This window comes from Lipotes vexillifer, unplaced genomic scaffold, assembly GCF_000442215.2.
Source record: "Lipotes vexillifer unplaced genomic scaffold, Lipotes_vexillifer_v1.1 scaffold2129, whole genome shotgun sequence".
NCBI classification, from domain to species: Eukaryota; Metazoa; Chordata; class Mammalia; order Artiodactyla; family Lipotidae; genus Lipotes; species Lipotes vexillifer.
Window position 1 is genome coordinate 135,438 of NW_006774629.1, and position 26,121 is coordinate 161,558.

General features: G+C 46.1%; 1 protein-coding gene across 1 annotated transcript in view; it reads right to left on the minus strand.

Moving 5' to 3' along the window:
• The window catches only part of HUWE1 (HECT, UBA and WWE domain containing E3 ubiquitin protein ligase 1), a 138,425-nt gene that overhangs the window by 5,798 nt on the left and 106,506 nt on the right, over positions 1-26,121 (minus strand). Inside the window, exons 47-74 of the mRNA XM_007449397.1 lie at positions 25,540-25,722; positions 23,003-23,175; positions 22,505-22,653; positions 21,666-21,741; positions 20,685-20,783; positions 19,963-20,096; positions 19,607-19,775; positions 18,038-18,266; positions 17,228-17,406; positions 16,855-16,944; positions 16,540-16,694; positions 15,337-15,382; positions 13,543-13,830; positions 12,291-12,546; positions 11,966-12,096; positions 11,225-11,439; positions 10,859-11,147; positions 10,616-10,718; positions 9,262-9,808; positions 7,933-8,536; positions 7,108-7,226; positions 5,977-6,133; positions 4,620-4,752; positions 4,153-4,355; positions 3,424-3,551; positions 2,031-2,127; positions 992-1,147; positions 338-583 (exon numbers count right to left, since the gene is read on the minus strand). Coding sequence (XP_007449459.1) covers positions 338-583; positions 992-1,147; positions 2,031-2,127; positions 3,424-3,551; positions 4,153-4,355; positions 4,620-4,752; positions 5,977-6,133; positions 7,108-7,226; positions 7,933-8,536; positions 9,262-9,808; positions 10,616-10,718; positions 10,859-11,147; positions 11,225-11,439; positions 11,966-12,096; positions 12,291-12,546; positions 13,543-13,830; positions 15,337-15,382; positions 16,540-16,694; positions 16,855-16,944; positions 17,228-17,406; positions 18,038-18,266; positions 19,607-19,775; positions 19,963-20,096; positions 20,685-20,783; positions 21,666-21,741; positions 22,505-22,653; positions 23,003-23,175; positions 25,540-25,722 — 5,354 coding nt within the window. The remainder of the gene's footprint in view (positions 1-337; positions 584-991; positions 1,148-2,030; positions 2,128-3,423; positions 3,552-4,152; positions 4,356-4,619; positions 4,753-5,976; positions 6,134-7,107; positions 7,227-7,932; positions 8,537-9,261; positions 9,809-10,615; positions 10,719-10,858; positions 11,148-11,224; positions 11,440-11,965; positions 12,097-12,290; positions 12,547-13,542; positions 13,831-15,336; positions 15,383-16,539; positions 16,695-16,854; positions 16,945-17,227; positions 17,407-18,037; positions 18,267-19,606; positions 19,776-19,962; positions 20,097-20,684; positions 20,784-21,665; positions 21,742-22,504; positions 22,654-23,002; positions 23,176-25,539; positions 25,723-26,121) is intronic.

Sequence of the window (26,121 nt, forward strand, 5' to 3'; positions counted from 1 at the left end):
CAGTGCGATGATTCTGTGGGGGGAGAAAGGACGGCAGGAATCAGCACATCATGGGTCTCAGAAGAATGAATGAAAGCCAACCAGCCAGCAACTCCCTTTTCCTTGTTTCAGGGGAAAAAAACGTAGTGTGGCACACAAGGACTTCCAGACCCAGTCCCTACCTCACTAGCCTCACTTTCCAACACACACACACACACACACACACACACACACACACTCTCACTCTCTCTCTCTCTCTCTCTCTCACCCTGCAAATCAGCTAAGAACAAAATGTATGAATTAACCCTGTAAAAAAAATGAAGCCTTCTACATTTGGGGGCCTAAGAGTTCCCTGTACCTGCAAAGCGAAGAAACTTCTGTGTGTCAGGGGGCAGGCTTGATGAGATGTGCATAGACGAGGGCTCCCGGGAGAAGAATGGGTCAAGGGAGGAAGGAGTGGCTGGGGTTAAGGGGGCAGGGGAGAGTGGAGGAGGCTCGTCCTTGATGTGTGCCAGCTGGCTCTCACGGGTGTCTCGGACAGGAGGCTTGCTCTCCCGCTCTGTGGCATGGACCAGAAAGAAGGCCTCGACGGCAGGCTGTAGTACTGGGGATAGGAACGATAGGATAGTGACAATTTACTTTATAAACTTCAACATATAAACCTCTTCCCCCCTCATAATCAAATTTCAAAAGTACTACATGAAAAAGTAATGAAAACTTGCAGGAGAAATATAATGGTGCCACAGAGAAAGTCAGAGCTTCCAGAGAAAAATGGGATAGGCAACCAGTTATAAAGATTCCCCCGGTCTAAAAAGTAAAAGATACCAGCTACCCAAAGAGAAGGCTAGTCTTTTTTCTGACAATGAAGTCAGAGAAAAAAAATCCTCTTCTTTGAACTCCTATTATGGAGATCCGATGGAGAGGAGTAATCTGGAAGGAAGAAAATTAAGCTGGCAGAAAGGGCCCCAGAGCAGATCAGCGGACCTGGGCCCTCCCTCAGGCCTCAACTCACCTAGCACCGCATGCTGGTCATGGGATTCCTCCAGTTCCTTTAGGCACTCTCCCAGCATGTCCCACAGCTCATCTAAGCTCAGCTGCTCGCTGAGCAGGGGTAACTCAGGTGGCCTCTCCTCCTTCTCCTTCTCCCCCTGTGGAGTTCCATCTGAGCCTAGTGGGCACAGAGAGGAGAGACTGGGAAGCCCCTGAGGCTTTTCCTTCATTCAGACCAAATGCACAGGCCATTAGACAGATAAAGTAAATTGGTCCACTGGCCACTGAGTAATTGAGTGACATCTGAAAGCAAGCTCTAGTCCTATACTGGATGGCATTTAAACTTAAACTGAATAAAATTAATACAAGAAAAAGTTTATCTAGTTGCACTAGACACTTTTCAAGTGCTCAATAGCTACATGTAGCTAACGGCTACTGCAGAAAAATTCTACCAGACAGCAATGGTCTTCTCATTGCCTTACTAGCTCCCAGAAAACCTATGGATTATTAAATGATTTAATATATTTTAAAAACTGGATGTCCTATGACAACACTATCCCACAGGAATGTGTTAAAAGGGTGCCAAAAAGCATTCTATATGAAATTAACCTTGAGAAATGCTGCTAATAATAGTATCCACTGTGTGCCAGGTACTGCTCTAAATGCTATATATACACGTGTTAACTCAATCCTAACTATGAATATCCCTATTTTAAATGAGGAAACAAACAGAGGTTTGCCTCAGGTCCCAAAGATAGTACATGGGGAGACAAGACTCAAACGTATGCTGTCTCCACACAGTATCATCATAATTTCTTGTTTCTTTACTACAGAAATTGCAGTGTGTGCTATGATTCTCCAATGAGGACCAGGTGGTGATGGTTAGATCACTAACGATCTTAGTTGATTGGTACAGGCCTATCAACATATAGAAACCAGGGTTCACTTGAACAAACTGGAAAACACTGAGCTTATGTATGTTGGAAGGAGGGGATCCAGCAGCCATTCCATGAAGACTGGTTCTCCCTTTTGTTGGGCTGGAAATGGGAAGTAGTACTGACCAATGGACTGAGTATCTTGAGCACTGGGAGATGGCTGGTCCACATCCATGGGTGATTCCTCCCTTCGGACAGATGCCTCTGACTGGCTTGACTCCGACTGGATAAAAGGGAGACAAAGTCACATAAAGGGTGCAACTCTGCTTTCCTCAGGGACAGGCGAGAGGCTGTCCTACAATCTCTCACATATCATAAGCTTGGAAAGAAGCCTCCCATGTCTTCCCATATGGCAAGAAATTTCCTTAGGTAGCTCTCCAGGACAAAAGAATGGCCTTCCCACCTCCTTTGCTGTCCTCCACCCTGAGCTAGCAAGCTTTTGCAAAGAGCTCCCTGGATGCCCCATTTGCCTCCACTCTATTCCAGGCCTGTGTCCAGTCAGGCACCATTCTCCTGGACTTCAAGACTTCTAGGGACAGTTTACACACATATATATACCTATATATAAAACTCAGATGGGCAGAAGGTAGGTTTACTCTTTGTTCCTTTTTGCTCACAAAAGGGGAAATAATAGCAATGAATTAGTGCAATCTTTGATGAGTGGGATTGGCTTTTTAAAAAAGCCAACATCTGTCCTATCAGGTGTGGGAAAGAGACTGGGCAGAACAAATACTCCAGAATAATAGTTCTCTATCCCTTTCTACCCTGCTGGAGCTACAGCCCTTAAATTCTAGGCTGTTCCCAGCATGCTCAATGAAATCACACTGTATAATAGTAATTACAGACAAAGAAAAAATAGGCCTCGAGATATCCTTATTTCCCGGATCTTGGGAAGGCAACTTGCATGTTGTTACAAGGACAGGAAAACAATGAGTGCCACAGCATATATACATGATGCCAGGCTTTCCCTCCAGCCACTCTGTGCTGAGATCCCAACAATGAACTGGCTACCTAGGAACCTGAAAAGGCTTCCTCCTAAAAGTGCCCAAGTGCCTGGATGCCAAAGGAGTATGAAGAATAGAGGCAGAGACCAGGGTGGAGGGATCAGCCATAGCCAGAAGAGGCTGTTTGGGATGTGTACCAAGCTTGGGGGACTTTCAAGGGCAGGATTCCTGACGTGTCTCTGAGGCACTTGCATTGTTCCATGAGACTGAAAAATCTTTTATCATGAATCCCCTCAGAACCCAGACACTTAGCATTATGCAGTTTGCAAAAGCGCCACTGTTGACTGGATAGCTGGGAGTGGGGTATGATGGCCAAGCTTTAAATCAAACCAAACCAAACCAATAAACAAACAGTAAAGAAAGCACCAAGAGAAAGTAACCCTGTTGTCCAGAAGCATTCATATAGCAAACTTAATGCAAAAGCATACAAGGTAAGGGCAATGAAACCCCACTGATGATGTGGTGGGGAAGGGAGGAGAGGCAAATGAATGAGGGGCCACAGGCATCATGCTAACCGTTGCTGCTTGTTGCTGTCTCCGCGCCCTTTGACCCTCACGTACCATTTGTATAATGGCATCAGCCTCAGCCTCCAGCTGCCGAACAGCTGCCTGGATGCTGCTAGCTGAGCCTAAACCGGAAGAACCTGGGAGAAAGAAAAAAGAAAGTAAGATGTAAACTGTAGAAAGAGGGAATGCTCAATATTCTCTCCCATCTCCTGGGCCACCACAGGGCACCTTGCTGAGGTCTTTGAGCTTTAAGCTCAGGCAGCCTCAGAATGCTCATCGTAAGGCACTAAGAACTACCTTTACAGATAAGGGCAGGTGACATGGGGCTGGGCAGACAGATGGTGGCAGGTGAGAGAGTTCTGCGGGACAGGGGGAAAGACATTGGATTTGGCATGCCATAGCTGAGGCAACATGGCTACAATATTTTAGCCAAGAGTGTTCAAGGAAGCAGAGAGGAGACAAACTCAGTGAGTTAAATCTTGTTCACCCAAAGATCTGTCCCCAATTTCCTTGCCAGATTTCCACTCCCCTTTAATTCCCACTTGCCCTAGTGAAATTTCCTATGTAGACGGCTTGAGTGAGATACAGAATGCAGCCACCAACATTTTAAGATAGGATCATCATTTTCCTTAGAAAAGATCAAACAGGAAGGAGACATGACATTAAGTCCTGCCCTCCAGGGTCTCTTGTTTTTCCACCACCAACCTTGCCCCTCAACTGGACACCCCAGTTCCATACCTAGCCTGCCTGTCTGCTTGGCTTTCTTGTTAGCTCGGCGTGTGTCGTCCCGGAGCTGGATGATGACCTGCAGTACCCTCAAGAAGAACTTCTGGGTAGATGTCTTGGATGTCAACATGGACATAGAAGGCAACTGGAGCTCCCGGCCACCCAGAGGTCGCTTCTGAGATGCCACGATTACCACATTCTCAGCCATGTCAAACCTGGAGAGTGTAGAGGTGGCTTGCGTATACTGAGAGCATCAAAGCATCAACACCCAGAGCAGGCACGGCTTTCTTGTGTCAAGCAGGGGGTAAGGAATCTCAGAAGAAAATCACACAAGTAGGAAAAATAGGGCCGAGTGTGTACAAGCCAGAAACAAAATCTTTCCAGTGAAGAGGGAAAAAATAACCAGGAAGCCAGGAAGAGCCACTTTTCAGAATGTCTCTGATCCCAACCCCACAGCTACATGGGCAGCTGCCACCTACCTGCTCTGCATTTTGCCTTTCAGCTTGGTGGTCTGTGGCTGCTCCTCAGGCAGGCCATCAGGGGAGAGGGTCTCACACTGGGCTCGCCGCTGCTGTTCCAGATTGTATTCCCGTAATTCAGCCAGAAGGGTTCCTGGGCAGGCAGAGAAGCCAGCAAATGTTCAGAGACTTCCCTAATGAAGCAGTGAAAAGCCAAACCTTTCCAAGAAAACTTCCTAGGTGCTTTGCTCAGCTGCACTGAACCTGGAGTAAGCAGAAATTTTGCTCTGTTCATTTTACTATGTGTGCTCACAGATCAACTAACTGCTCAGGGGCCACTGGTTTATCTGGCCTTGAGAATTTGCTGAATCTACAAGAAATAACATTTCAGTGCAGAGGGGAAAAAGTATTTCTTTTGAAGCCCGTATACCTCTCAAACTTCTTAGGTTTTTGTGGTAATCTCAGGCAAATTGCTTAACTTCTTTCCCAATTTGCTTACCCATCTTAATAATGGGGCTCATACTGCCTAACCTCACAAGGCTGCTTTGAGAATTAGGAGATAACTGTCTAGCAGAGTGCCTAGGATACTGCCTAACCTATGGATGTTGAATAAATGGTGGCAGTCAAGAAAGATCAGAGGCCTCTTTTGGAAGAACTCTGTAATTCTCATGCAACAAAGAAGATCCTAGGTCACACAGTTTAATTGACTCTCTTATCACCTCAGCTCCAGGGATGTTTGTGAGAAGGAGATAACTACACAGGTGGTTGAGATCTAGGGAGACCCATGATTGGGATGGGGGTGGTAGAGAGCAAATAGAGTCTCTATGCTGAAAGCAAATCTGGCCCCACTCCTTGATTCAGTCACCCCGTCACCTGGGTTTTAGTTTTCTTCTTGGTAAAACAGGAAGACTGAAACTAGATAATTTGCAAGTATTCTTAGAATTTTTGTACCCTCAAAACTGCACAAAGGCAGAGGGTATTATTCTTTGAATTCCCGAGCCTGAATGTAGCATAGGTGCATCTCTGAGGTGGCGAACTGCCTCAGCAGGCTCATCATAGGGCTCTTATGAGTGCCCAGAATGGAAAAGCAATGTCGGTCCTATGGATGCTCATTTTCCTTCACTAAGCACTAATTACCAGCTGTGTGCCAGGGATTGGGAATGTAGAGAGAAGACCAGCCCTGCTCTCTGAGAACTGGGCAGAGGAAAACAGATGACAACCTAGTATTTTCAGTGCTGTGACAGAAGAGCTCATGGGGCTGTGCTACAGATGCATAGAGGAGTTTGATTCAGCCTGGGGTTCAGGGAAGGCTTCCATAAAGAGGTGACACCTAAGTGGAAGGTTTCAGAAAAACAGGGTGCTTTACTCCTATTATTACCTATCTGTTTACAAAGGGTATAACCCAGATGGCGGGCTCCATTCAGTAGCAGCTTCAAAACAGTGTCCCGGGTTCCAGGGTCCCCCCGAGAGAGCTGCAGTAACACATTGGCTGCATCCTCTAGGCCTTCTTCAGAACAAGAATGGGATGTCAACACCTGGGAAAAAGAAAGGAGATGGGGTGAGCCCCAACTTGAGAACTAACACATTATCTACCCCAGTCAACTCTTTCTCCCCCAACCAGAGGGAGGTCAGAAGAGCTTGGACTCACCTCCACAGAGAGCTGGAGCTGATTTTCAGTGAGGCCAGAGGATACCATCTTAAAGTCTGTGCTGCTGCCGGTATCACCCACCTTCGCTGGAGATTTGCTGGCCTTAGTAGTAGTAGAAGCTTTGAGGAAACAGAATACTGTAAGCCTCTGAAACTCACAGGCCAGACTTAAGTGGCAGAGCCAATCACTGCACTGCCCAGGGCTTCAAAATGGAAAAGTAGTGAAAATGAAGATCCACCCCATATAGCCAAATCCAAATGACTTGGGATACCAAGGACTCTTAGGACTGTACCTTCTAAAGTGACAAAGAATACAAGATATTTCTCACAACTGTTCCCCCACCGTCAGAGGGCCCTCTGAAATCCCCCCTTCCTTCAAAATCTGTTTCTTCAAATGATTCTTATTAGTGTGCCACAGGGCTCATTCCCTTCACTTCCTGGGGTGGCCTGGCTACTTGATTCTACCCTGATTCCCACTGTATCCTGCCTGCTCTTGAACTGCTTCATCTGAGAACTGGCTCCCTCAACCAGGCTAGAAAGACTGGGGATTCTTTAAAGACAGGGACTTTCTCCCCCTCCTCCTTTTTGAGCTTAGCCTAGGGGAAGCCACATTCAGTGGTCTCCACAGGAGTGGTGGAGGGGGGAGGGAGGGGAAAACAGAGAGAGAGAACTTGGACCAATGAGGGTGAGAATTAACACATTTGGCTCTCACAAACACAAACCAAGCTGATTGCTGTCATTTAGGGAGGAATACCTGGGGGGGGGGGGAGTTGGGGGTGAGGTGGGGAGAACTAACACATTATCTACCCCAGTCAACTCTTTCTCCCCCAACCAGAGGGAGGTCAGAAGAGCTTGGACTCACCTCCACAGAGAGCTGGAGCTGATTTTCAGTGAGGCCAGAGGATACCATCTTAAAGTCTGTGCTGCTGCCGGTATCACCCACCTTCGCTGGAGATTTGCTGGCCTTAGTAGTAGTAGAAGCTTTGAGGAAACAGAATACTGTAAGCCTCTGAAACTCACAGGCCAGACTTAAGTGGCAGAGCCAATCACTGCACTGCCCAGGGCTTCAAAATGGAAAAGTAGTGAAAATGAAGATCCACCCCATATAGCCAAATCCAAATGACTTGGGATACCAAGGACTCTTAGGACTGTACCTTCTAAAGTGACAAAGAATACAAGATATTTCTCACAACTGTTCCCCCACCGTCAGAGGGCCCTCTGAAATCCCCCCTTCCTTCAAAATCTGTTTCTTCAAATGATTCTTATTAGTGTGCCACAGGGCTCATTCCCTTCACTTCCTGGGGTGGCCTGGCTACTTGATTCTACCCTGATTCCCACTGTATCCTGCCTGCTCTTGAACTGCTTCATCTGAGAACTGGCTCCCTCAACCAGGCTAGAAAGACTGGGGATTCTTTAAAGACAGGGACTTTCTCCCCCTCCTCCTTTTTGAGCTTAGCCTAGGGGAAGCCACATTCAGTGGTCTCCACAGGAGTGGTGGAGGGGGGAGGGAGGGGAAAACAGAGAGAGAGAACTTGGACCAATGAGGGTGAGAATTAACACATTTGGCTCTCACAAACACAAACCAAGCTGATTGCTGTCATTTAGGGAGGAATACCTGGGGGGGGGGAGAGTTGGGGGTGAGGTGGGTGTACACACCCCACAGCTCCCAGCCTATATCCACACTTACTTGAAACAGTAGTGGTAGAAGTCGTGGGGGTAGTCACTGTGGTTGAAGCGGCTACAGCAATGGTGGATATAGTCGTGGCAGCAACCAGGGACGGAACAGAAGTGACAGGGGTGGTTGAAGCAGGGGGAGTGGGTGTGCTAGAGGCAGCAGTGGTAGTGGTGGTAGATGTGGTTGAGGTGGCAACAGTGGTGGAGGAAGCACTGTTGCCAGAATTAGCCTGTGCTTCCGACACTTTGTTTTCTGGGAGAGCAATTGAGATGAGAGAAAGGAGTCTGAGGAGTTTCTCAGTTAAGAGAGAGCTCCGGCGGATGACTGGGTGTGACAACATGTTCATGAGCTGCCCCAGTGGAGAGGCCTCGAGGCTGTATGGGGAAGTTTCCCCCTCACCACCAGCGCTCACTGGCACTGACTTCACGGAGTTCTTGCCTTTCCGGCTGACATTCATGTTGTCCAGTTTTACCAGTAAGTCCCAGAAGTCTGTGCAAATGCCACTGCTCGTGGACTGTGAAGAGCATGGGCTGCAGGCCTGCTTACTGCCCCTCTCCCGATCACTCTCACAGTTTGTTTCTTTGGTCCGCTGCTGTGTGAAGTGGCTGGGAAACACCTGCCAGGAAAAGAAGGACAGGCTTGGTCTAGGAGGTCTACATAGAAAATGTCTTGTGCCAAGGAAAGACAACTGGCTCCTAGACTCTCCACTCCTTTGGATAGCTTTAGTAACACTGGAGAGATGTAACATAGGAGTTTTATCCAACTGATGTTGTGAAGCAGCCTAGAGAAACTAACAAAAGCTCTGTAGGGAGACAGACGATTAATTAGCAAACTTTTCTGAGCATCTATCTCTATACTTAAAAAATGGGGAGGATACCTACACGGCTGTGCAAAAAATTGTTGAGATTAGAGGTAATGCATTTTGCATAGTGCCTGGTATAAGGCAGGCCCTCAACAAATGGCAGCAAAGCTTATGAAAAAGGACTGGAAAAAAAAAAAAAAAGGACTGAATTAAGTTCTAGGTCCAGCCAGCTCCATCACTTACTAGCCACATGACAAAGCCACTAAAGATTTCTGTATCCCAGCTTCTTCATCTGTAAAATGGGAACCATGCAGACCACTGAGGGTTGTTTGATGGCTGAATGAGACAATGCATAAAAATTGTGAAGAGTGAACACAAAAACCCCACAAAATTATTTACTGGACAATGTCCCAGAAACAATACAGGCCTCAGCACCAATGATGAGGACCTGGTAGCTCCCTCAGAGTTCAGATTTCACCTACACTATGGCTGACAACCATCTTCCATCCCCAGGAGTTGGGTTCCTCCAAGCTCCTCACCTTGGCTAATTGAATGAGTGTATCCAGAACGTGTCTGCAGACAACAGGAGCAGCCTGGGGGTGGATGTGGACAGTGGAGCCACTACTTGCATGCTTCTCAGTATGTTTGCGCCCCCCTGAACGCTGGATCTGGAATATATTAGTCCTGCAGCCTAGGGCTGCATCCATGGATACTGAGAGCCAGGAAAGCTGGTTGGAGCTCTTAGACTCCATCTTGTGTAGCAGGTCCAGGGGCCGGTTCTCATGGCTGCTTGACCCGCAGCTCTTGCTTGACTTTTTGCCCTTTTCCTCACTTGAGGAGAGCCTGGGTGTTTCAATGCAAAGCTCACTCTCACTGCTGCGCTGCAAGATGGAGAGCAGGCTTCGGATGACCCAGTGGCGGGTCTGGGCATGGTAGCAGAGATTTCTCAGTACTCGATGTAGACGACTAGTATTGAGCTTCGGCTCATCCACAAAAAGTAGGACCAGGAGGCAAGAGAGGGCTTCGTGATCCAGGAGGAGCCGTCCTCGGAGGCGTAGGAGAGTGTCCACATTACTGCCAGAAGGCCTGGAACAGAGCATGGTTTCTGGGTAATACTTCGGCTAGAGCTCTGGGATCAGGCATAGGCCTAAGGGAGGGGGATAAGCTGGATACATCCAGGAGGCTCAAGCAGGGAGGGTGTCCAGTCCAAGGACTCTTAAGTATTCTTAATAGTAAAAACAGCTGTCTCCTTGAGTGCCTACTAAGTTCCAGACACCCTATAATATCTGTAACAGCTTCCTCACGGGGCTCCTGTAAAGACTAAAGAACCACCCAATTTTGAGATGATAAGCAAGAGGCTCAAATAGGTTAAGTGACTTGTCCTACATCACACAACGATTGAGAAGAGAGCAGAGATTGCAGCCCAGGTCTGTATCAACTGCTAAAATTGGACTGCCCATAAAGTCCTAGGACACAATGCTTACTTTGGCTTTCTATAGACTACCAGGAGGTTGCCTGCTGAATAGGGACTGATCACTCCACGCTCTGGCCTCGTTAATAATGAACTCTTCTGCAGCCTAGATGTTGTAGTCTCAAGGCAAGCGGTTCTCACTGTTTTCCTATTTGTGTGGGAGGCAGGTGGCTTTCCTTGTTGTAACCACAGCTAGAGCCTGCTGCCTGCCTACCTTACTTTGTGATTATGGTCTACAGTAGCTACACTAACCAGAAGTGTGGCTTTCTGAAGGGGGAGTCCAAAGATCTGGCTTCCCCCATTCATTCAAGTAAACATCCTAGAGAGGTCATTCAGCCTCTCCACCTATAAATAAAGGGAGTTGGACTAGTAGTCGACATGGAAGGTGGTATGGCAAGGAAAAAAAGACAGGCAAAGGGTACCTATTATGGCTGCTGCTACCCCCCATCTGGAAGGTGCCGCCTCTCTGCACGGCAAGCCGAGTGTATTGGACCCCACGGTTGCCACTCAGGCGACTGGTGAAGGCTGGAAGGAAAGAAAAAGGAAACTGAAATTGGGGAGGGGGTGTGTGCTGAGCTGGGTCCAAGTAATACAAAGGGGAACAAAGAGTCTCATGTGGCCAAAGCCAGACATTCCAGAGCCCTCCCACTTGCCTCCCTCTGTACCCGGGCTTCGAAGAATGGCAGAGAGTGCAGAGGTGCTGCTGTGCCCAAAAAGCCGCTCATGCATGAGCTGCCTCTGCCGGGCTTCTTGCTCTCGCCTCAGGGCTTGAGCCTCGGCTGCAATGTCAGGTGGCATCACGGCCAACACGCTGTCCTCCATGTCCTCTAGGACACTACGGCGCAGGTCTGAGGGCAGAGTCTGGATGAAGGTCACAGGGTCCATGGGGGTGTCTGAGCTGGCATTCTGTGCCAGTTCCCGTCGCTGTTGCTCAGCTCTCTGCTGTGCCAGTACCTACAGAGCAGGAGGAGTCAATGGGGGCATATCCAAAGCCAGGTAGCCTGGCACCACCAGCCCCCGCGCTCACATACTTCCTCCTGGATGGCTGGAGGCAGGGCGGCCAGGAACTCAGGGCTCACTTCAGTCACACCAGGATTCCCCACCACTGCAGGAGCTGAGCTATTTGTCGAGGGGGCAGTCCGCGTTGGTGGACGAATGCCCAGCTGGTTCTGTAGAACTTCTCGGCGAATGTCATCAGGGAGAGCGGCCAGAAAAGAGGGGTCCACGCCTTCGGGAAGACTAATACCTGAGGGAAGATGCAAGATGTGAAGGGACTCTCACTTCTACTGAAGCCTAAAGATGTACTTGGATCAAAGAAACCCATGGCCTTGGATGAGGGAGACCAGCTTTCTCTGTCCTCATTTCATGCCAAGGACACAGGGGACACAGAGAAGGCCCACCCACCCTTCCCTAGGCTCAAAACAGCTGTTATATGCCAAGTTCTGTGTGTGTGCACTGTCACTTAAACTTCAAGATCCCACCATGTACCTATCATCACCTTCTCAGTATCAATGAGGATCAGGGAAGTTAAGTAATGGCTCCAGGTCCTAAAAGTAGGAGGTGGCAGAGAGGGGATTTGAGCTAAGATCAGTCTGACTCCAAAGGCCTGGGCTCATTCCATTGTGTAGCATCAGCTTCCCCTTACTGCAGGCCCTCCCCCCATATATATGCCACCCGCCATCTGAAACAGTTCGACTGGTGGGCATTTCCATGCCAAGGGTTACTAGAAGCCTAAATAGCCCCAGGATGGCCTGAGCACACATGGAGCTCACCTGCTAGAGGATCTTCTTCTTCACTGCTTGTTGAAGGCAGTGGTTCTTCTAGGATTCCCCGGGAATCTGCTCCAGAAATGGCCACGGCAGAATCTCTGGTGGAAGAACTCTCAGAGGATGCAGGGGTAGAGCTAAAGGAAATCATTTTCAGGTTCTCTGTATTATATTTTCCCACTTATAAAATATTCCTATAGTACCCCCTTTCTCACAGAAGCCAAGTTGATTTCCCCAGTATACAAAGCATGTGTACTGGTTATTAAGTATGAACGTGGCTTGAAATACCCACCAACACACCCTGCCCTCCTCTCACTCACACAGTGCTTACCTGTCCTCAGGGGTCTGGGTAGGTTCCCCTGACCCATCACTCCTGCCTTGCACTTCTGTCACAACTGGTGGGGCATCCCCAGGAGTGGAGCTGCCTGCTGTGGGCTGCTCAGAACTGCCAGGTGCTGAGGTATCACCCACAGCTTCCTCCAGGGTGCAGGAAGCCAGGCTGCTGGTGTCCATGGGAGAGCCTTCCAGTTGACTGCTGACAGCTGTCAGAGCATCAGAATCTTCAGCTCTCTCTGGGGAAAGAGAGGCTAGGAGGAAGTCACATGGAGAGGTTAGATCTCTGCTTCCAAGAGGGGGAGGCTGAATTAAGAAGCAGCCAGATCAGACTTCTCACTTCTTCACCTTCACTTCACGCTGGCCTGATGCTCCCCCCTCAATCTCATTTGCTTTAAAAAACTCATCTCAAGCCCTTTCTATTATCTGTTGAACATTTATGGTGTTCCAAGCATGCCTGTGAAACATCTTCTCTAGGCACCCCAGGTAAGGGATCCTGTCACTTTCAGATTTCCTGCAGGCATCATTTACACAAGCTCTTTGGTTCCGCTTGTCTAAACAAACAAGGTTCCTTTAAGGCAAAACCCCCTACACCCTAAGGTTTTTCCAGAGCACGTCACAGGCAGTATAGTAAAGAGCAGGAACGGCAAACAGGCTTGTTTACCCTGTTGGAACACTGCTGAGAAGAATTTTGAGGCCCCATTTCAAACCAGTGGGAAATAGTGCCATGAGATAAATGGTGTTGCCAGGATGGGAGAGCTGCTAAGTGTGCGGTCACATGCTTGCCCATTCCTGGAAATGTTGAAGAAAAGCAAGCTTCAGAGTTACACAGATCTGGATTTTAATCACAGCTCAACCACTTGCTGAGTGACCTTGGGCTAATTATTTCACTTCTGAGTTTCAGTTTATTCATGGAGATAACACCCTCTACTTTGGATGATTGTTTTCTAAAGAAGTTAAATAATAAAATAAGCATGGCATGATAGCCAGGAACAGAGTGATCACCTCAAACTGTTGGCACCATCACCAGTATGATTAAGACACTCCGATGTATATATAATCACTTGAGGACACAGAGAAGAAACCTCAACTTTAGCTAAAAAGGTAATGTGCAATATGAGACCCTACTATGAGGGCTTGAGCTTCTACTTTAGAAATTCTCTAAAGTAAGAGAGTAAAGAGAAACTACAAAGATGTCCATTCTTCCCCCCTGTTCTACCCCTACCCGCAAACCTTGAAATTCTACTCACTTATAGTGGGAGCTGGGGATAGCTCCATCTGAGTTGTTTCTGCTTCTCCACTTGGCCTTGTGGGACCCAATTCCTCTGGCTCTACAGGCATCAATAGCTGGGTAGAGCTTCCCGCTTCTCCAGTCGGGGACTGCAGCTCTTGAGGAATCTCTCCCAAGGCTGGTGGGGGTGGGAGTGTTGGTTGCTGTTGTGAGGGCTGCAGAGTGACAAGGGTCTCCTTGGGCTCAGATGTAGCTGCATCAGTTGAAGATGGGGTTGTTGGGTAGCTGTCAGGCATGGGAGTCCCATCTTTCTCGGAAAGAACGACAATGGGGTTGTTAAAAGGCCATCAGCCAAGGACTGGGGGAGCCACTCAATCAGCACATGTGGCATGACAAGTATCCCACTCAGTCAGTGATGCAGGATTCCCCTCAGTCACCAACTGCTCCTAGGAACAGCTCGTGGCTATTCTGGTATACTCAGGATGAGGGCTAAGGCACGGTGCTATCTCAGTCCCAAGAACCAAAAGATCTCTTTGTAGACCCCTAAGAATTAAATCCATTCTGTGTCGTGGGTGGAAGGCGGAGAGTTCAAGTCACTTTATAATACTTGCCTCACCCTAAATACCACCTGTCCCCTTCCACCTCCCTTTTCTTGCAGTCCTGATTATCCAAGGAACATCTACAACTCTGTCTGATGGAGGCAACGGTGTTAAGACTAAATGTGAATATGCAACACACCAGGGAAAGTAGTAAGTTGTATAGTTATCTTCTAATTGGGGCTTAAAATCCCTACCCCACAACAATACAACTTACTACCTCACCCCGGCATGAGCAGAATCCTCTAGCAAGGGCAGTAGGCAAAAGGCCATTTTACCTGATGACAGACCCTTTCAAAGACCTTCTACCAGATTCAGGGCACCAGGACACCTACCCTCTTTCACTGCTTTAAAAAATACTGTGTAGGCTTTGGTACAATCATTTCCCAACTCAAGTGCCAAAGGAGACAGAAGGTATAGGGAAGCAGAAGAAAGTTCTGAGGAAACAGGGGTGGGGGAGACATATAATACCATATGGACCAGTTATTAGAATCACAAAATGGCTACTGACGTTAGGAAAATTAGGAGAAATACAAAGCATATAGTAGTAATACCATTTAGCCCACCGAGCTACCTTCCCCAAAAGCAGATTGCTCAAGGCAACATTATTAGACTTTTAGATTCCACAGACCCACAAAATTTATAGAAAAAGGAAAAAATAAAGAGACAAGAGACTAACACAGGGTCACCAACTTTTAATTTAGCCAAGAAAAAAAATCCCATTAATATCATTTAATAAAAATATTTTGATACCAAAGAAGTAGGAAATACATAATCTCTGTAATTTATAGTAGTCCTTTAAATTGAACAAACTCGGCTTTTTGAAAAACTCATTAAACCTCCCTTATTCTGTTCATTTCCACTGAGGACTAGCATTTAGGAATCACTGTCATCAGGTGTTCTCATTAAGCACCACACCATGGGGGTCAGTAAAGGGGACAGGACACATGGCCTCACTACACATGCCAGAACGTAGTACAGCATAATCAGAATGAGAACCTAAAAACACAGCACGTCGGAGGGGAAGTGCACCACCGTGGGAAAGACAGTAGACTGTATAGTTATCTCCAAGATGGGGTATGACCCTAAAACTATACAATCTACTACCTCATCCCACAGAGCACCAGTGTTCATCTTCAGCCCACTTGGGCCAGCTATTTGGGTCAGGATAAAAAACCAATCAATTAGCAAGAAGGGGAAAAGGGAGGGAGAGTTACCTGAGAGGTTCTGTTCAGTGGAGTCATTTGTCTTAGATGTAGTACACTGCAAAGAAAAGGGACAGACTAATGTGGGACTCTGCAAGCACATGAGATAGAGGTCAACTTTAATAGATGCCATCTCCCCCATATGACACATATGACTTGGATGGAAGATGGGCACTTCAGCATGCAAACATACCTCCAATTTCTCTAATACATACTCATGCTCAGGGATTGCTTGGGGACAAGGGAGAAACTGTCAGGGGGCTGACTAAACAATCTCCAATGTAACCACATTGGAGATGGGCTTGGACACAGGACATGACCTGAACACAATCGTTGAGACAAGCAAGAATTTCTTAAAAGTTTCATCTACATATATTTCCCTTCCTTGGGCTCATTTTGTACACTCTGGCTTTTTCAATCATATGCCAGGCTTATTTCCTATCCCTTTACATGTGCTTGAAACAATGTTACTATTTATTAGGCAAAAGTTTTATATAAAGATATTTGTTAGATCAAGCTTGTTATCATTAATTGAACATTACAATATCCTTTTAAATCTGATGCCCTGTTGAGTGAGGTATAACAAAGTCTTTCACTTAAGTTTTTTAGTTTCCTCGTATTTTTATCAGCATTTACTTCATTTATTTCAAAGCTATACTATTCAAGGTTCCAGAAGTTTCAGAAAAACCAAAATCATGTTAGAGATTTCACAAATTGAGCCCTAGAAAATGACATGTGGTCATGGGGTTCAGGGTAGGAACATTTTCTCTGATCTGAAGCCTAAGCCCAACTTATTCAAACGTTGGAATGGAATCATATTGGTAAGGTTTCCCTGACACTTAAGAAGGCAATCCACCGAAACGGAATTGAACCATTAAGAGCATGGGCTTAGTCAAGGTCATTGTTCTTGTCTAGCTGTAGTCACTGAAAGTAGAGACTGTACAGTGTAACTGGTGAGTCAGGAGCTGCTCTGGTTCTGGCTCCAGTTTTCCCCAGCAAAACACCGGAGAAACAATTTTCCCTCTGGGTTTGAATTCTTTTCCCCTAAAAACCATTCAAGTGTACAGTGAATTTGAAGTGGATCATTTCTCAGTTTCAATGTGAACGTCCTAGAATCTTCAATGACTCTTGGGGCCAGCCACATGTATGCTAAAACCGTGGGAAAGTTAAGGCAGACATAGCCAAAGATGAATCCTCCCAGCTCTTGGGAATCACCTGTGCACTCTGATCCTTGTTCTCCTTATCTTCTTTGCCTTTGTCGGTTATCTTTGTTTCTTCCTCAGCTAGTTGTTTCCTGCGTTTCTCCCGCCTTTCTTCCAGCTCCTCATCCCTCAGGAATTCCAGGTGATTGACAATGGGCACTTTAACAACTGGACCAAAGAAGCAAAGATCGGAGGCTGCTCAGGGGAGGTGGGGGAGAAAGCCAAGAGGCAGAGCTTGGGGCCACAGAGAACCAGGGAAACAACTTTTCATGCACTGTCCCAGCCCTGGAAGACTCACTACTGCCCTGATAACCAAACTGCCACACACCTGAAACACAGTCATGCATGCTCTCAGCATCAAGAACTTTGCATTCCTCTGTCCAACGGGTCAGGGCTGTGGGGATGCTGGACAGGGTCCCTGTAGAGAAACAAAGGAGAGTGAGACTCTTGGCATTGTCATGCATCAATTGATCCAAAAACTGCAGTATTTCCCTAACAGGACCCAATGTCTATCACAAGGTTTGGAACATCATAGGTATCCAGATGTAATACGGTTTTTATTGCTCTTGGCTAAATCACTGAGTGGTTCTGGCTCCTATAAAATGGGATTTCTCCAGGCAGGGCAGATACTGTGCTGCTTTCCCTCAGCAGGGAAAAAGAACCAGACAAACGTTACCCTCTCTTTCACCACATAAACTTGCCTGCTTGGCTGGTAGCTGTACTCTGATCATGGAAAAAGTCATCCAGTAGTTCATCGTCAGACCGGGCGATGATGTGGACGTCATCGTTGCCCACTAGGAGGCGGGCCCGGCCTCGGCTTTGTAGGGGAAGGCTGCTGCTCAGCTGAAGGATGTCAGCAGCAGCAGAGGGACCAAGCAACCTGTAGAGTGATGGTGGGGTACCATGGTCATTGTACATCCACAGGGACACTGCAAACTGTTATTGTGAGATCCTTTCTGTATCCTCTACGAAATGCATGACGTTATTATGGACCTGGTCATATTGCACATAAGTCTTAGTTACTTTTCTAACTACTCCATCAGTTTGCAAACTTGTTTTGGGCTAAGGCTGCGTATTACTCCATAGTTCCTGGAACAGAGTGAGCGTCATTGATAATATCAGGCACTGTGTTAGGGTATAATTTCTCTCTTGTACACCCACTACCATCTGTACATTGACCATTCTGATACCTATATTCCTTCCTTTCACTTCCAAAATTGTTTCTCCCTAGTGGGAGAAACTCTAAGCTAAAGGGCAGGGATCCTGTCCTGACCATATCTTAAGTGCTAAGTGTTTGGCGTATGAGATGCTTAGTGACTGCTGACTGTATGTACAGGACACTTAAGCAGAAAAACATGTTATACAATTTGGTATTCTCCCAAAGGCTGCACATATAATCCACAAAGAAACAGGACAAATACATTATCTGTGTGTGTGACAAGAGCATTATCCCCCTAGGTCAAGACAATGCTGAAGCTCACTGAGCCCAACAATCTTTCCTTGTAACTCACCTCTGGAGTATAAGAGGAGGATTGGGCTGACGATTCCCAGGGTAGTGAACGTGAATGGTGTGGCCTGTGTTGGCCGTCAGCTGCCTCAGGGTCCTCTGACTGCGCCCAATGCCCTGGGTGAGACGCGTTGTAGAAGAGCCACTGCCCAGCGTCAGGGAACTGTGGTCTGCATGGCGTACCATCAGTGGGTGGGTGGTAGGGATATTTCCTGGGGATGGGGGGATGTCTGCTGCAAGGACAGTATGCGAAGGGGTCAGTGCCAAAAAGAAATTTCTTCTGTGGTTGTTCAAGCAGAACCATGTCTCCTGGGCCTTACTTCCTCACACGGAAACCTGAGCTTTGTCCTTTCTCCCTCATTCCCATGCCTCATCTACAATCACTGACACTACCATGGCTTATGCCACCATCTCTCACCTAGATACTGCGACAGCCTCCTAAATAGTACTTCCTCCCAATCCATTCTCTATACTAAGCCACAGTGATGCTTGTAGGCCCCTCAGAAACTGTTCTCTCCACCTTGACGACTCCTCTTCCCCTTCTTCACCTGCACTTTTGTTCTTGGCCTAGATATCACTTTTCCTGATTCTACAAATAGGCCTAAAAACCCTTTACTCTGTGCTTTCTTACCATACTACAATGTAATGCCTGCTGACTCATAATTCCTAATAGACCATAAGCTCCTATAAGGGAAAAGGATTGTTTTCTTTTTTACTGCCATATTCCTAGCACCTAGGACACAGTAGGCACTCCTCAAATATTTGTTCAATTTGCCGAATGGACAGAGGCCAACTTAATAAGGAAGATTGATGGAAATCACAAAAATGCAAAGAAAATCACAAAATAGAAAGTATCTTGAAAATTATGTAATCCACCCCATTTTTTTTTCTTTTCACATTTTTCATTTACAGGTGACAAACTGAGGCTCAAAGGTGACAAACTGAGGCTCAAAGAGGTAAGAGACTACTTGGCCAAGACAACAGACCAGAACAGTTCAGTGTTTTCTGCTATATCATGCTTGTGATTTGGGAGTAAAGACCTGCCTTCTCAAGACAGCTTGGTTTTAAGAACTGGATGCTAAAAGGGAACTCTGACGTTGATGGGGGAAGAGAGAAGAGATTCATTCTCTCCTCCGAAAAGATGCATTTTTGATGAACAGAGTGAATGTGTTCAAATCTACTCCCCAATGCCAAGCTCAAAGGTGTCTACCCAAACTCTCAAGATCCAGTGTTACAGACATAAGGATTAGTGATTGCCCTATCACTGTAGCGTACACATGGGTGCCTGATGCAGTCAGCCTTGGTCTCACTTTTTTTTTAATTCAAGCAAATCATCAAGTTGTCCAGGCTCTAAAATGGCTGGCTGCCTGTTTACTGAGGTGGAGAGAACAAAAGGAACCTCTCACAGTTCCTCCTTCTAGGTATACACTTACTGAGAGAGATGGATTCAGATATCCCTTGCCCCAGGAAGTTGGCATAAGAAAAGAGGTGCTTTCTGTATCAGATTGATAGCTGCTCTAGTTCAGGGTATAAGAATCAAGAGATAAAACCCAGCTGAGCCCCTGTGTCTTACTAGCACTGGAGAACATGTTGTCAAACTCAATGATGAGATCATCCTCCCGGTCAAAGCGCTCAAATCGGACCAAGGGAGAAGCGTTCATATCAGGGTAATCCTCATCCAATTCCATTTCAGAGCCATCGTCGTCATCGTCTTCATCTCCCTCTTCACCTTCATCATCCTCCTTAAGGGGAAAATAGGAGATGGAGAATTGCTGGAGGTAAGGATTTTCTGAGGTCTGGTGTCATGGCCACATTTGCACATGAGGGAGGGAGGCGCTGAGGCTAGCAACCCAGACTGTTGGTTTTCTCCAGCTGTGTGTTCCCATGGAAGAGGATGTCTGAACCAACCCAAACACAGTCCCCCCTCACCTGATCATCTTCCTCATCTTCCTCCTCCTCCTCCTCTTCATCCTGACTATCATCCTCATCCTCGTTACTGCCACTGCTGTCCTCTTCCTGAGTGTGCTCCTCCTCATCCTCAGGGTCCAGGATATTCATGGAATCTAAAACAAAGGGAGCACATTGGAGGACTATACTGAGTAGCTAGAAAACAGGCTACTGTGCAGGCCAGCAGATTGAGTGGGAAGGCGATGGGGTATTTGACTCTAGGAGAGGAAGAACCAGATGTGGGGTGATGCACAGACTTAGTGAGCCAGCCCCGATTTCCTGAGAGTGCCAACCAATGCATCAATATGCTGAGCCATGCGGCTGAATGTGGAGGCTGGCTATAGGGTGGTGCTTGAGGAGCCATGGTCTAGGACTTGGCCAAGTCTGTTGGTGCCCCCTTGCCTTTCCAGCCCTACTTTGCTACTGACTGCATCCTGTTGGTAAGAAGGAATCTGGAGCGATGATAGCAGGTGGGTGAGAAGAAAGCGAACCAAGTAAGAAGTGACAAACTTTTGGGCAAGCAGTAGTTAACATGTTATTTGAAAAACTGGCTGAGGATAAAGTGGATGGTGTATGTCAGCGCATGCAGACAGATGCTTCCTTATTCTGCACATGTGGGCAGCTGCCTCCAGGAAAACCCTAGTATAGTGTCTGTCAGACGTGCAGGGCAAGAAGGGAGGCCTTTCCGGCCTCGGCACTCTCACCTTCTCGGTTGGCCTGCAAGGTGGAAGCTTGGCTGAGGTTGGAAGGAGCTTCATCCATCAGCACGTCCTCTTGTGATTCATCCTCTCCACTTCTGCTCACTGAAGGTTACAGAGCAGAGCCTTCACTGAACAACAGAGGACTTCCCTTTCCAGATTGGGTGGGCCTAAAGTAGCTATGTACACCCAGCAGATATCCACTATTTTTCTGGATGAGGAAGACCTGGGTTCTCTGCTGTTGACTAACTAGGTGAGCTTGGCCAGTCACTTTACCTGTCTGAGTCTCAGTTTCCTCATACGTAAAATGGGATGATCACATCTGCCCTGACAATCCCACTAACTGTGAAACCACAGAGGATAATGGGTGTGAAAAAGCCTTGTCAAGTTTAAGAATACATGTCTACTTCTGTTTATCCTTTGATTTTCTTCATCAATAAAATAAAAACAAGTAACATATACCCTTGGAGCCAGGTGACAGTAGAGTACCTTTGCTGTTTTTCCTGAGTTGTAAAAAGCAACTTTTTAACAACTCAGCTGTAAAAGTTGTAAAAGATCCTTAGGGAATGATCACTCTTTTTACACTACTGAGACTTAGAGGCAGAAAGCTCCTGGATTCACTGAAGAACTGAAAGGAAAGTACTTTCTCACCCTACAGCCTCTATAGCCTCCTCTAGGCCTCCATGAATAAACACTCTTGATGTGCCTGTGGCCTCCTCTAGGCCTCCATGATGTGCCTGATGTATTATCTATACTGATGGCCACCCCCTCCACCTCCCCCACACAGGCAACACTTCAGACCAGCCACAGGTCTGTAGATGGCTTGTGAATTTCTCATCTGTAAGACTGTCAACATCAAGACAAGCAGCAATCTAGGCTGGCTATGAGCCCTTAGGCAGAGCTGAGCAAGCAGATGATGAGAAAAAGGGTCCTCCCGAGAGAGACTGAGGCAAAGGAAGAGGCTATACTCAGTTCTGGGGCTCTCACCTATAATTGTACTGTTCCCAGATCCGCCATCCCTCTCAAGCAACTCATCTATCAGGTCCTCCAGCTCATTCTCAACCTGGAGAGAAATAGAACATATATATGGATGCACACAAGTCTATCACTGTGCTGGTGCTCAACCCTAAAAAAAGCCAGCAAGGGAGCATTTATTTCTAGGATAATATGTGACAGAGGATGTTACATAAACACCACACACTTGGTGCTAAGAGCACAGCAACTACCACGTGCTGCCAATCCACACTCAGACTGCCCTTCAAATGGGTCCATCCCAGGTATCTGAGACCAGATTAAGTCTTTATACTCTTCAGGAATTCAGGAATACACGCAGATCTCCTTAGAGCTAGCAGCTCAGGACGGTAGGCCCCATTTCTTACCATTGCTACCAGCTCCAGAAATTACAATGCTTTCTTTAGGGTCTGTAGAAGACTGCTATTTGAATGCCCCAGTGAGAGCTGGTGCTATAGGCACAACAGTGATGTTAAGGAGCGTCCATTAATGACCAGAACCAAGTAAATCAAAGACCCTAGGCCCCAAGGGCTCAGGCCAGCTTTCTATATCAACATTTCACCCGTGCCTATGTTTTCTTGTTGGGATCTACTCCATTTTATAGATAGTATGTGGCATCCTGGCTCTGCACCCACCCCTCATTTAATACAATTCAAACACATTTACTGAGCATCTACTAAGCATTATCATCTGTGCTCCTCTGCAAAATAGACAAATGAATTTAGGCAAGGATCTTAAGTACTCACCCACCCACACCACTTGGGGGTTTGGTTCAGCACCACAACAGGGGTATGCTGGGTGATCTGCCTCCCTACCTGCATCTCTTGTGAACTGAGCACCTCAGGCTGCCCAGCAATCACCACTGAGTCGGTTTCAGCCTCCCCATCCATGATATCCCCATCTGCCACCTCTGTCTGAGTGACATCATGATCCTCCTCCTGCACTTCTGCTTCCCCAGGCTCGCCTGAAACAATCAACCAACCAGCAAAATAATCAAAGGGTGCCTATGTGCAGGGCACCATGAGACAAGCGTAAGACAGTAAGGTCCCTTCCCTGGGCAAATTTACAAGTTCTCAGAGAATAAATGAATGGGTGACAAAGGAAAAGACAAGGCTACGTGTGAGGATAGCCAAATAAGGCTGCAATTTTAAGGAATTCTTTGTGGGGCAGATTCCCACGCCACTATGACAGATCTGTGGAAGGCCAGCAAGTTCCCAGGGAAACAATACCAAGCTAGAACAGTTGTGATGCCATGCCCATAAAATAACTACACCCACCCGGCCAGCTCTCCAGTCCATTGGCTGATTCCCTACCTGGGTCCTGCTGGTTGCTATTAGAGTCCTGAGCAGCTCCTTGGGCATCCTGCTCAGACTTGCTCTTGCTAGAAGCACTCTTGCTGCCAAAAAGGCTACTGGGCTGGTTCACAATCCGGGAAAGTGTTTCCAAAGGCTTCAGAGCAGCATTGACTGTGTTGGCCATGTTAGGACTGAGATAAAGGAAGATACAGAGATGAACTGAGCACAGAAATCCATACTAAAAGGAACCAAGGCTCATCAGAGTAACAACTGATCCCAGGAATGGGACATGGAAGGTACAAGGTGAGCCTGAGACATCTTGTTGTGCCAGAAGGCCTTCAAAAGCAAGAAGGCTTTAAAAAATTAATGGGGTCATTACCACAGGCCAAATCTTAGCATCAAAAAGAATAATGATGATAATAGATTATAACACATTAAATATAATCTGCAGCCACAGGGATACAAATGCAGGCAGAAAAAGGTCTTCATTATATAAGAATGCCAGCTAATAAACAGGAAATGAGAGAATCAGAAAACTATCACTGCAACCAGCAATGTTAAGTGATCTAGGTAAAGACCACTAGTGAATGCTAAAACTACTGAGTTAAAAATCTTCAGGGCATAGGATATTCACGTGATCTTCACGTGAACTTAAAGCATCACCTCACGGATAATTTGTTAATACAAAGTGGAACTCTAACCATTAACTATGTGATCAAACTTAGCATCACCCAATAATGAGACAAAGTGGCATTATGCGTCTCCTGATGTGATGCACTGAGAAAGGCAAACATCACCTATGTAGTATTCTTGCCAAAAAAAGTTTACCCTGAACCTAACCATAAGGAAGCAATTAGACAAATCCAGACTATGGGATGTTCTATAAGACATTCGACCTTCTGGACTCTTCAAAACAGTCAAATGTCAAAAAAATAAGAGACACGTGGCAATCAAATGCAATGAATGATGCTCTCTGGATCCTGGATCAACACATTCTCCCCTGGGATATAAAGACATTCTTGGAATAATTGGAGATAGATGAATATGAAGTACATAGTAAGTATTATTATATTAATGGTAAGCTTCTTAGAGGTGATGACGGTATTTTAGCTATGTAATGGAATGTTTGTTCTTAGGAGACACATGCTGAAGTATTCAGAGGTTAAGCATCATGTTTATAACAAATTTCAAATGATTTACCTCACGAAAAGAGGAAGGGGGGGAACTAAAGCAAATAGGACAGAATGCTAACCACTGGTTAATCTAGGTGAGACATACAGTGCTCATTATACTGTGAGCTCAAAATTTTTAAACATTTTAAAAAAACTGATGAGGTTGTTATCAAAAGAACAAAGAAGTCAGTTTGAAGAGGTCCCACGAGCCCAAAGGTGTAATGAAAAAGAACGTGAAGGATGAGCATGAAAAGAAGGATAACTGTAGTGATCCAAGTAATTCAATCAGATTTTAAAAATCAAGGAAAATTCATGGGTCCATAATACTACACAGAAAATAGAAAGCCAGAGCTCATATTTGAGGTGGAGTTTAACCCATTTTTGACTTTACTCTGAAAATTGGTGACTGAAGGGAAAAAATTAAGTTTTTATCCTGGCTTTTTAGTAGGAACTGTATTATAGGGTAACCAACTTTCCCTCTTGAACTGGAGCTAGAATCACAGAAATATAGCAGCTAATAATGTAGAAGGAATGACAGAAATTACAAAGTTGTCATTGATAACCCTCTAAGAAATTAAAAGACACAGGCAAGGATTATCAACTGGTGTTAAGACCATTAATCAGGTATATGGTTGAGAAGGAACTAGACATTTGTACAGTGCTGAAGCAATAACACTGTTATTTTCTAGTAAGAAGGAGGAAAATATAACAGTACAATAATGATTATCACTCTACCCTAGTGGTCAATCTTATCATGATTAATGGTAGTTCAAAGAGATGCATTTCCCCATGATACAATATGAAAGGTACATCATCATCTATGATATATCCTAGCCAAATAATGTTTAAATTGCTCCATTAAGCCTCTACCTCTAAGCTTACAGCAAACAGGGAGTAAAAGCAACAAGTTAAACTACACTGCGTGGAACCAAGTGGACCAAATCTAGGAAAACATTCTACAGGTCTGATCACTTCAATAAATTCGTTCATGAACAACAGCAATAAAATGAAGATTAAAAAAATTAAGGACCTGTATTAGAATAACAGAGACTCAGAGGACATAGCCAGATGTAATACAAGGTCCATAATAATCTTCTTACAATAATTAAGAGGGGGGAAGCTTGGGAAAAAACTACTGATACAGACCAACTCATGAGTTTGTGGCAAATGAGAGAATTAAGGCCCAAAGACAGGAAAGTGCCTTGCTTAAAAGCAACAATACTAAGAACTCAGGTTCCCGCCTACATCCAAACTCTTCCTATCACACTGGCTGCTAATTACTTATCTGGCAAGGATACATGAAACACTAGGCAAATGGACAAGTATGAAGCACAATTAAGGAGAGGGCAAAAGCCTGGTGCTGGAGGTCAGGAATAATTTTACCTGGACAGGTCCAGGCTGTGAGGCACTCTGGCCAGGTCATTAACCAGTCCCTTCTTCAGGAAGAGTCGAATGATGTTGTTCATGCCATTGTGTTGGGTCTTGGCTGTTGCACTGCTGTAGAAACTGGAGGTGGAGGGGCAGGACTCCATGATAGTACTGATGATACACATCACAGCCTGAAGCCTAGGAGAGAAGTTTGACATCTCTATCATGTGAATATAGCCCATTCTTAGGCCACGTCTTCACTAACTTGCCTCAGATAACCCTCCTGGTTTCTTCTGTGTTTCATTCTGGAAGTAACATCTAAACAGGTAAGAAAGAACTCACTCCCTGGGTGGAGGCATTCTTCATTTTCTTTAAACATAATTTGAAAAAGTAAAGTTGAATAACCCCCTCAACTTCTTACTTGAAGACCCTAGAAATATAATGAAAACATCCCTTTGTTTTGTCTAAGCCGTTTACTACCCACCTCCTCCAAGTGTCATTAGTGCTTTGAGTATTTGGTAGCACTAGAACTATTTGAGAGAACCAAAGAATGTACAGTGCCAGTATGACCAGAACTCTTCTTCAAATGCAAGGAAT